The sequence below is a fragment of the Eurosta solidaginis genome, chromosome 2 (genome assembly GCF_040869045.1).
Source record: "Eurosta solidaginis isolate ZX-2024a chromosome 2, ASM4086904v1, whole genome shotgun sequence".
Lineage (NCBI taxonomy): Eukaryota > Metazoa > Arthropoda > Insecta > Diptera > Tephritidae > Eurosta > Eurosta solidaginis.
Genome location: NC_090320.1, coordinates 107331050 through 107343000, shown reverse-complemented (window position 1 = coordinate 107343000; position 11951 = coordinate 107331050). Strand labels below are relative to the sequence as shown.

Here is an 11951-nt window from a genome sequence, read left to right as displayed (position 1 = left end):
ATACGAGCTGTACCTTGATCAGATGGACGTGTCTTCAGCATATTTAAATGGCGAACTGAGTGAAACCGTTTACATGCAGCAACCAGAGGGTTTTATTAATGAAGAGTTTCCTCACCATGTGCTCAAGTTACACAAAGCATTGTACGGTTTGAAGCAAAGCGGTCGTGAGTGGAATAAACGCCTCGACGGTGTACTTCGCACAATGGGATTTAAGCCAGGTGAGACCGAACCATGTGTATACACTAAGCATGGAACTAAAACCTATAATATCATTATCGTTTACGTTGATGACATATTGTTTGCAAGCTCTTCCAGACAAGAACTTGATGATATAAAAGCACAAATTTCTGAGCATTTTGAGGTGGTAGATGGTGGCCCTTTAAAACATTTTTTGGGCATAGAAGTTGAGTGAGAAGGCACCAAAGGGGCTATAACTTTGTGTCAACGTCAGTATATTGAATCATTGCTGAAACAGTACGATAGGGAAAGTTGCAGGACAACTTCAACACCATTACCTCCGAACTTCCAAGTACATTGCAAGAGCGCGTCTTGCAGAAAAGCCAATGCTACCAAATACCAGTCGTTAGCGGGTGCCCTCATGTATTTGGGATTATCAACGAGACCGGACATTCTACATTCGGTAACAAAACTATGTCAGCGCAATGTGGATCCTCATAGTGAACATGAAGCAGCATTGAAACATATTTTACGATATTTGAAGCAGACGGCATCTTATAAGCTGCACTATAAAAAATCTGGTACATCAATCGAGGGTTTTGTCGATGCTGATTGGGCTGGTGATAACACCGATCGAAAATCCTTCACTGGGTACGCGTTTGTCGCTGCGAGTTGTGTATTTTCGTGGCAATCGCAAAAACAAAATATCGTTGCTCTGAGTAGCACTGAGGCCGAATATGTGGGGTTATCTACAGCGGCGAAAGAGGCCGAGTATTTACGTAAACTGCTAAGTGAGACAGGCTTTGCACTATCTGAACCATTTACCATCAATTGTGACAACCAAAGCGCGCAGTATCTTGTTCGGAACCCAACATACCACGCAAGAAGCAAACATATTGAAGCTAGATATCACCATATTCGCGGCATGTACAAAGAAAATAAAATAAATTTGAAATACGTTTGTACTAACAATATGATTGCCGATGTATTAACTAAAAACTTAAAGAGAATCAAACATGAACAATTTGTTAGACAAATGGGTATTTACTAACACACATTTTATATTAATCAAATTTTTTATAATTAAATTTATCAAAACAGAGATGTATATTGTATTGAGGAGGCGTGTTAAAATCCAATACAACATATTTCTCTCAGTGTAACTCCAGTTACACTTCATATTGATCACTCTCATTATTGTTAACTAAACATTTCTTTAGTTCTGAATAAACCACACATTGAATTACATCGTCGTTACTTTTACTCTGCTAACAACTATTAATTTACCTGCTTTGTTGAACAAAAAATATGTGAGTAAAATGATTTTGTTTGTTTTTTGGGGTAATATAAATTTTTAGAAAATGAATTACTTAATTATATTTAATCAGATATTAATGGCAACAAATCTGCCTACATCAGCACTTTTATGACAATGTTGTGTAGAATTGCACATACTAATATCCACCTACAAGCAAATTTAACCGACTCATCATTTCGTATCGCAACTCTGAGCTCTTTTAAACTGTTAAAGCGCTCCTTCAATATACCATAACAATGCTCAATTCTTATTCGATATTGGCTAAATTGGCGGTTAAATCCATTTCGCTGATGCGAAGTCATTTCTGTAGAGGTGGATCTGGAGGGGGTTATAACAGTACTTGTTAGTTTATAAGCACTGTCGCCTGCCAGCCATTGTGCACCTGTAAACAAGCTTGAAGCTTGGGTCACTAAACTACAATTGTTGTATATTCTGGCATCGTGGACGCTTCCAGGGAAGCCGAGCACCAAATGACGGATTCGTAGCTTATAGTCGCACACAGCCTGCGCTTTCAATGAATACACATGCTTCCTAGAAAAGTAAGCTTCCGGATCGTCAAGCGGTTTCTCGACTAACTTTATTTCAGTGCCATCAACATAGCCAATACAGTGGGGCAACTCGTCAAAAGTTTCAGCTACTAAGTTTTGACGCTCAGCACTCTCTGGCCAGTACACAAACTGCTGTCTCACCCTGAAAATGGCTTGAAATATTCTGTTCGTCATGTTCTGTATAAAGATTTGGTATTAATTATTATTTTTCAAAAAAAAATTTTAAGTTCTACCTGTATTGCTCCGCCATCGCTAACACCAAACAAACTCGCAATTTTACTTATCGTGGCATCCTCTCCACTTGAGCACAGGCGATATAAAACAACTAAAAGTGGCGTTTCTAGCGAGAACTGCTTGCAAGAGCGCGGACCGTTGAATATTTCGTCGTACTTGATCAAGTCATACAACACTTGGAACGTTGAGCGGCTAACTCGAGCAATTGTTCGAAACCTTCTTTCATCTAAGTCAGGCCATACGTCTTGCAAAAACTGGTGAGATTTAGGGATGGAATGGTGAACAAAGTCACACCCATACCTTATCTCAGTGAAAGCAACCATAGCAAACATGAAATCCTCCCAAATTTCGTCCTCTTTCCTTTTTTTATTCTTTGCAATGAAAATGGTTATTACACAAGCCATCTGGCCAAAAGCACAAATATTACCGTCATTTTCATCAGAAATCTCCAACATCAGCAAGTCACTTACAAGAATATCTTTGTAAAGACGTTTTAGTTTTAATTTTTCACTTAATCTTGGCATTTTTAATTAATAATAATAATGAAATATTTTTTTACAGTAAAACAGCTGATCGACAATTCAGTTTATCAAGAGCATTCTAGGTGCGTTCATATAACAGCGTGTGTAAATGCATATAATTTTACACCTTATAAGTTTATATGCTTTCATGAGTCCCCCTAATAACAGATTAATTTTTTAATACTAAGCCAATTTAACATAGGAAGAATAATAATTTTTGATGTTCTATACGAGCATTTTAGTATCAAACGCATTGCTTTGTTTTGCTGTATTTGGAGCTTATTAATTAACGTGTCATTTGTTAATAGTAGTATTGTTGGGCAATAAATAAAATGCGGTTCTACAATTGATCTATATGCTAATATTTTGTGATTTTGGCTAATATGCTTACATGTTCGATACATATATCCTATTTTCTGTGCAATTTTCTTCTCTAAATGATTCATATGTCTTATGAAACTTAGTGTCTCATCAATTATTACACCTAGGTACTTCATTTGATCTACTCTTTCAATTGCATTGGTTTTTATTTTCAGACTAGATTGGATTAACTTACTATGGTTTATAACGTTGTGGTTCTTATGAAATATCATATACTTAGTTATATCATTATTAAATTTTATCTTTCTGCTGCACAGCCACTTATATAAATTATTTAAGTCTTCTTGTATTTTCAAGACAGCGCAATCTACATTTTTGTCACTAATGCATCATCCGCAAAAAGACTTATTTTACAAATTCTCAAAGAAGTTTGTATATCATTGACGTAAATTATAAACAATATCGGAGCAAGTACTGAACCTTGTGGCAGCCCAATGTTTATTTATTTATTTAAATTAAGTCTACAGTACAGGATACCTTACAGACTAGAATAATGTAAAATAATCTCGCGCAAATGAGAAGAAGTATGTATTGTAATTGATTGTTATAACTTATAGACAAATTAAATTTAGAATTCTTACAAAATCCGATTTTGATAGTGCAAAGTCAAGCTTAGTTGATGAAGAGAACAGAGCATTTAATTCTCTTAGTGCCCGAGCAATAGGCGCATTGCTAGCATATGTTGTTCTAAAGTTTTCCAAATAAAAAGGGTAGAACTTACGAAGATTTCTCTAAGGAATATTAAAACTAATCCGCTCAAGTAACATTGGGCAATCGATAATGCCATTAATAACATTGAAAGCAAAAGAAAGCGAGAGAATTTTCCTTCGTTTTTCCAGCGAATCCAAATTAATTAGCAAACGCCGAGAATCGTAGGGCGGGACAGGCTACTCAAACCTTAAGGAACGTAGAGCGTGTTTTAGAAAGACCTTTTGAACCCATTCAATTCTACTTATCGAGAGTTGATCATATGGTCTCCAAATGAAAACAGCATACTCTAAATGTGATCGAACAAGAGAGGTAAATAGTTGCTTAAACGTATAGGGATCAGAAAACTCCGTGGAGTTGTGACGAATGAAACCGAGAACGGAATACGATTTCGAGAGTATTAAGTTTATGTGGCCGTTGAAAGTAAGCTTAACATCAAATACCACGCCCAAGTCCTTAAACTCTGTTACATTTTGCAGCACATCATTAGCAATCAGATACGATGTATCGAGGATGCTTAGACGCCTGCAATATGTCAAATGGAAACATTTATTTATGTTAAGGGAGAGGCGTGACTTCTCACACCATCTATGAATATTATCCAAATCGGTCTGCAGATGAAAGGCATCTGATGTTTCTCGAACATTCGAAAAAAATTTTTAAATCGTCAGCATAGAGCAAAAATTTTGAGTGCGAAAAGCATTGACTGATGTCATTAATAAAAATTATAAAAAGGAGCGGACCTAGAATGCTTCCTTGAGGAACGCCTGAAGTGGCAACAAAAGGGTTCGAGAGTGCACCATCAATGGTAACTACGCAACTTCTACCGGTTAGGTATGATTTGAGCCAGAATAAAAAAGATGAATGGAATCCAAGGCATACCAATTTATGGAATAGAATAGTATGAGACTTTATCAAACGCCTTTGAAAAATCCGTGTAAATGCAATCAAACTGGACACAATTTATCAATTCAGTACAGAAGAGTTGTTCGATATAATTGTCATAGTTGAAACATGGCTAAACTCTGATTTCTACGACAGTGAGTTTTTCGATACGAAACTTTACGACGTGTTTCGTAAAGACCGTGACGCTGTCAAGACGGGTTGCTTAAGAGGTGGCGGTGTTCTAATTGCGGTGAGAAGAGTATCTCGCGCATATTTCATTTTCATTTCATTTCATTTTTATTGAGCATTTTTCTTTTACCTATCTATTTACATATGTAGCAAAGTTACAATAGCAAAATAAAAATAAAAAAGTTTAACATTATGTTGAACTCGCGAATAATGACTCATTGCTTGATCAATTATGTGTATGCATTAACGGAGCTGAGACAAACAGCTGCTTGTTTCTGATTGCCTCGTACATACCACCAGGGAGTAACGTGGATTTATATAAAGCGCATGTGGATAATGTGACTAGTCTAGCTTTAGATAATTTGGGCGACAACCACTTATGCGTTTTGGGCGATTTTAATCTTAGCAATATTATCTGGAATGGTGATTCTGCAAATTCAAACCTTTTAGCTAACAATATAACTACTCACCACGAATCATTCTGAGTATAAATTTGAAGCAAATTAATGGAATTTTTAATCAACTTAATAAACTCTTAGATCTTATCTTTGTTTCCGAGAATGTGAATTCTGTCGTATCTAAGTGTGTGTCTCCTATATCGAATGAAAGTATTCATCATGCCGCTCTTTAAATTAAGATACTTTTTTACGAATTTTTACTATTATCTCATACTGATACAGTAGCTTTTAATTTCACCTCGTGTGATTATCTAAGTTTAAACAATTCTCTTCTAGAATTCGACTGGGCGGAGCTACTCTCTGGCCTTGACGTTAACAATTGTTTCTCTAAGTTCAAACTATTAATGAATGAATTTTGCCTCAATAATATATCTTTAAAGAGGAAGCGATGTTACAAATCACCATGGGGTAACACGCGCCTGAAACGATTAAAAAATCTCAAAAAAAAGTTTCGTATCTCAGCATATTTTGTTAAATACCGCCATTTTCAGAAGAAATTCAAGTCTCTGAATAACAAGCTGTATAAAATCTATTTAAGTAGTACGGAGAGAAATATTAAATCTAATCCGAAGAAATTTTGGAACTTCGTGAAATCCAAAAAGGCGGCCTCAAGTATTCCCACGTCGGTTGAATGCGATAATAACTTCGCTACTACTCCATATGAAGCAGAAAACCCGTTTGCTGACTTTTTTAAGTCAAATTACGTGTCTGATGTTGGAGAGTCTCCTGATTTCTCTGGCGATATTCCGTCATTTCTTAATTTCGGTGCGCTTCAAATTACCGCTAACGATATTACGGAGGGTTTAGTTTGTCTCAAGTCTTCTTCTCAGACAGATTGTGATGGACTATCAGCAATGCTCCTCAAAAACTGTCCAGCATTAGTTACTCCATTGGAGAATATATTTCATAAATCCCTTTCTTCAGGGACATTTCTGAACGATTGGAAACTAGCTACAATAACACCTCTTTCCAAAAGTGGAAGAAAAAGAAAAAATATATTTTACTGTCAATAAATCCCAATCAACATGGATTTGTGCAGGGTCGTTCAACGGCCTCTAATTTAGCGGTCTTTACCGAATTCTGTATTTCTTCGTTTTCGTCAGGACTCCAGGTTGATTGCATTTACACGGATTTTTCAAAGGCGTTTGATAAAGTCTCTCATATGATTCTAATACATAAATTGGTATGCCTTGGATTCCATTCATCTTTTTTATTCTGGCTCAAATCATACCTAACCGGTAGAAGTTGCGTAAGCCAGATATATTATGTTATTAAGTTACGTAAGCCAGATATATTATGAAAGTAGATACTGAGGGCACTGTTAAAATCACGAGAAACACTCTTATCTAGTGTCACGTTTCATGGTTTTGAACGGCTTGTTTCCGAAAAGAATGAAACGGCTTCACTTTCACATTAGCCGGCCAAAGAGATGGTTGTAGGATACTTTGGAGGTTAGTTGAGGGAATACCCAATTTAAAATTCACACGCCTATGCTTGCCTACTAGGTCATCTTTTTTAAGCAGCGCAAAACAATGGATAGCATTAGTATCGATGTTGGCATGTTTTGCTACATAACTTTTAATGTTATCAGCTGTAACACTAGGCGCAAACGAAGACAAATGTACGCACTTGTTACGAACAGCAACGCTTAGTTCTTTGTTGGCACTCGAACCAATAACAACTACTTGTTTATGCTTTTTGTTCAGGTTATTATTATTTTTTGTCGACTTTACTGCTGTCCAACCAGTGTTGTTGACATTGAATTTAGCTGAATTCGAAGTAGAAGAAGTCGTAGCAGCAGTAGGATCACGAGAGACAAATTCATTGTCGGATGCAGCAACAACTTCAATATCGCTATTATTGTCTTGTTTATCTTGTTTATGCTTTTTGTTCACGTTGGTTTTTTTCGACTTTACTGCTGTCCAACCAGTGTTGTTGGCATTGCAATTAGTTGAATTCGAAGAAGTCGTAGCAGCAGTAGGATCACGAGAAACAAATTCGTTATCGGATGCAGCAACAACTTCAATATCGCTATTTTTGTCGGTAAACTGAGAGAGAGCATCCACACGAATATCAGTAACATTCGGAGTTGAGGGAGTTGAAATCGAAATCAAAGGCACTGGATCACGGTCATCGGCCTTTGTGTTAGATCGTAAGGCTCGCTTCTTATTGTTTTGCACTGCACCTTGTTTAGCTTCGCCATTATCAGCAGCATTGTTGTTTGATTTGCTGGATTGACTTTGTATAGATTTACCGACACTGTTGGTGGCTGCACTTGTAGCGCTTTAGAATGTTTTGGATTTGCTTGTCCACTAAATTCGTTTTGAATATCGATTAAAGAGCGCACTGCATTTCGAAGCTTAAGCAAATAAGCTGAAATAGGCAAATCAATGCACGTATCATATCTGAACAAGATATTTTTGCAACAGTTTATAAGCTTAGCCGAGCTTGTGTTTATATTAGAGCATGAACAACTGATGAAACTGCGTCTCCAATTACCGTCCTATGCTTTCTGTTACTCATGTAACTACGAAACTATTCCAAAGCTTTTCCCTTGATCCCAATTTTATCCATTAACTTCAGCAATTCATTTCGTTTCATTGTTTCAAACGCCCTCTTTAAGTCTAAGAAGCAAGATACTACTACACTGAAAGAAATGGTGCTAGTAAAACAACAAATCGGTTCCGCTGTTCTTGACTAACGGAGATTCGGTGAAATTGATCGAATTATGGTTAATTCGACCAAGTTCTTTGTCAAACGAACAAATTAGTTTAGTCATTTCAACAGAAGAGAAATTGTCGCTCTTAAGTTAACAAAATTCTGTAAAATTGAGAGATTCCTGGTCAATCTAACTGATTTTTCTGTTAACACAACTGATCTTACACGTCATTTCAACGGCGATCAACTGTCAATACATGAGCAAATTGCAAAGATAATTTTACGCTCACTGCGCTCTCTACTTTTTACTTATGACGATGGTGCCACTTGTTAAAAAAAAACACCAAAATAAGAAAACCATCAAATCGAAAAAAACACACAAAATGTTATCAATACAAAACAAAAAACCCTTTTTTGAATTTACTGTGCAAAACTTATGAGATACCGGGACACCTATCTATCGGGTATAATTTTGCAACTTTTCGGGCAAAGCAACATAAAAATTTTAGAAATAAGGTTTTTAAATTAGAAGAAAATTTTTCTAAGCGGGGTCGCCCCTCGGCAGTGTTTGGCAAGCGCTCCGAGTGTACTTGTGCCATGAAAAGCTCTCAGTGAAAACTCATCTGCCTTGCAGATGCCGTTCGGAGTCAGCATAAAACATGTAGGTCCCGTCCGGCCAATTTGTAGGGAAAATCAAGAGGAGCACGGCGCAAATTGGAAGAGAAGCTCGGCCTAAAATCTCTTCGGAGGATATCGCGCCTTACATTTATTTACAACTTTTTTTGGTCATTTGACTACTTAAACGGTCAATTACGAATCAACGATTTGTGCGCAGTTGATTCAACATGTTGTTGCGATGGATAAAAATTGACAGACATTTCGGTTGAATTGACCCGTACTTCGGTTGATTTTACCAGTCTTTTTCTTTCAGTGTACCTTTTTATCAGCAACAGCCTCTTTCCACTCTGCAATTACCATGTTCAATGCTATTTCGCAGGAGTGGCCTTCCCTGAAGCCTGATTGCTCTGGTATGATTATATTATGATCGTCTAGGCATGTTACTAGTTGCTTTTTCACCACTGTTTCATTTCATTTTCATTTCATTTATTCGGAAAAAATACATTAGTACAATAAGACAAATTGTCTTTTGTAGTACAACAAACATAATTCATATAATTCATTTAAATAAATAAATAAAAGATGCTAGAAAACAAGCATATCAAAACAATACTACACTTTAAATTTTTAATTTTTTAAATTTATAATTCATTTAAATAAATAAATAAAAGATGCTAGAAAACAAGCATATCAAAACAATACTACAAACTTTAAATTTTTAATTTTTTAAATTTTAAATTTTGGTTAAATTAGATTAAGATAAGATAAAAATAAAATAAATGCCCAGTTGAGGTTTGTTGACTAGAAAAATAACTGAAAATAATATGTTTGTAGTTGCTTTGGTTTACATTATTCCTAATTGCAGCTGGGATAGAGTTCCAAATACGTACGGTATTGACGAAAAACAGCCTTGTCGAAGCAACGAAGTTAAAGTTAGGCACCACTAGATTACTCGTCCTGGGAGACCTAGTGAATGTCAATTTCTCAAAAAGATATGCTGGTGATTTTGTGACAATTAAGCGGTACAAAAAAATCACACTTCTAGCTTTTTGGTAGTCAAATATGTTACATCCTAATAGCTTGGACCTCCAAGCCGAAATATGATCAAATTTTCGTAACCCGAAAACGTAACGAGTTACATGATTAAAGGCGACCTCAACTTTGTGTGCAGAACATGAGTCCAACTTGTTATAAACGAGCTCTGAATAGTTTATTATTGGCAAAAGAAGCTGTAGGGCCAGTTTTCTTCTAATATGCGGAGGTGTGAAAGGTGCAGATTGCCTAAGATTGCGCAAAGTGGTATACACTTTACCCATGACTGTATTGATGTGGTCTTCACAAGTTAGATTAGAGTTGATAACGAAACCCAAATTTTTAACTCTAGAAACAATTTGTAAAGCCGTGTTTCCAATGTATATTGGTGAGGCAAGGGCATCAACGGACCTATTCTTCGAAATGGGCAAAATGAACGATTTAGTTGCATTAAGGCAGAGACCATTATTATTGGCCCAGCTCTGTACTGACAATAAATCATTATTTACTTTAAGACAGAGGTTGGCTACGTCCGTGAAACTACCAGACAAATATAATTGTATGTCATCTGCATATGCGTGCATTTTCATGTGCTGACAAACCGAAAAGATATCGTTTACGACGATACTGAATAACAAAGGCCCAAGAATGGAACCCTGCGGAACACCTCGGGGTAGGTGTTTGATCCCCGAAATTTCGCAACCAGTATTAACAAGTTGTGATCTTCCTGTTAAGTAACTCTCCATTACCATCAAAGCACTGTAGGAAAATCCAAAATATGTTTTAAGTTTATAAGAAAGTAACGCATGGTCAACAGAATCAAAAGCTTTAGAAAAATCTAATAGACAAAGCAAAGTTAGTTGGTTTTTATCAAAAGGTATGCGTATGTCATCAAGAATTTTAAGTAGTGCCGTTGTACAACTATGTTTGGCTCTAAAGCCCGATTGGTGTGGTGATAAGAGGTTATTTCTAGAAATGTGCAAAATTATTTGCTCTGCTAGCAGCCTTTCAAAAACTTTCGACAGCGCGGGCAATATGCTAATGGGTCGATAATCACGGACCGAGTTCGCAAGCCGTTTCTTCGGGACAGGCCTTACCATAGCACATTTCCACGATTCAGGAAACCGAGAAGTTGTGATGCAATGGTTGATGATGTGTGTGAAGGTACTCAGTATAAATGGTAGAATAATTTTAACAAATTTTATTGGTATACCATCGACCCCGATGGCATTGGATTTAACTTTAAGTAAGCACCTTACCACGTCGCATTCGGATACCGCCCTGAACTCAAAATTTTCTCCACAGTAGCGCCCATAAGCATTTGGAAAAGGCGAAGTAGGATTTACAGCAGGACTACTCACAAACGCATCATTAAGGGTGTCAGCATTTAGTTCGCATACATGCGTGTCCCTTCCATATACTCGCAAGCTCTTTAGATTACGCCAAAGAGTTTTTGGAGGTAGCGAAGGGTTTAGCCTTGAGGCAAAAAATCTACTTTTTTCGTTCCTTATTATCTTAGTAGCGATATTTCTGGCAGCTTTATAGGCAAGCCATGCAACATTACTTTTACTCCTCCTCCACGATTGGTATGCCCTACTACGTGCTTTTATTGCCGCTTGAACTTGGCCATTAAACCACGGACACGAAACATTTCTAGGTCTACTTGAGCGAATAGGCACATGTATGTTAAAGGCATTAACGATTTTGCTGTTAAGGAACTCAAGTTTTTCATCAGCAGAAACTAGTAACCAACAATCACTCCAATTAACACAGGACAAATCAGAACACAAAGCATTATAGTCAAGTAGGCGGTAATCCCTAAAACTAAAGGTACTACCAGTATCACAGCGGTTAAATTGTATATCTAAGGAACAAAAAATAAGATCATGGTCTGATAAAAATGGCATCTGGTCAAATTTTAAAACTATTGAAGGGTCAGAAACAATAAAATAATCCAGAAGACTAGGACAACAATTAACACCAAACCTGGTTGGCACATTGTTATTGACAATACTTAGACCAGCACCAGATACATAATTTAACATACTATTACTATATGAGTCACGAACAAGCAGATTAACATTGAAGTCTCCACAAACTATTAAGCTGTCATAGTCTACAAGGTACCGAGACAACGTAGCAAATAACATATCAGGGCTGTTGGTTTTGTGGGGACTATAAACACAAGATACAAGGACTTTGGTAGACAAATCGTGCACCTCGA

General features: G+C 36.7%; 1 protein-coding gene across 1 annotated transcript; it reads right to left on the bottom strand.

The window, feature by feature from the left end:
- Window positions 1-1587: 1587 nt before the first annotated feature.
- On the bottom strand, window positions 1588-2801 carry LOC137241593 (uncharacterized). The gene is made up of 2 exons (XM_067769145.1): window positions 2277-2801; window positions 1588-2220 (listed from the first exon to the last, which is right to left on the bottom strand). The coding sequence occupies exons 1-2, from the start codon at window positions 2799-2801 to the stop codon at window positions 1588-1590; spliced, it is 1158 nt and encodes a 385-aa protein (XP_067625246.1).
- Between the last annotated feature and the right edge of the window lie 9150 nt (window positions 2802-11951).

Coding starts and splice junctions, on each gene's coding strand:
- LOC137241593 (XM_067769145.1), bottom strand. CDS start 2,801: ATGCCAAGATTAAGTGAAAAATTAAAACTAAAACGTCTTTACAAAGAT. Junction 2,221..2,276: donor GCGATGGCGGAGCAATACAG/GTAGAACTTAAA, acceptor ATCTTTATACAG/AACATGACGAACAGAATATT.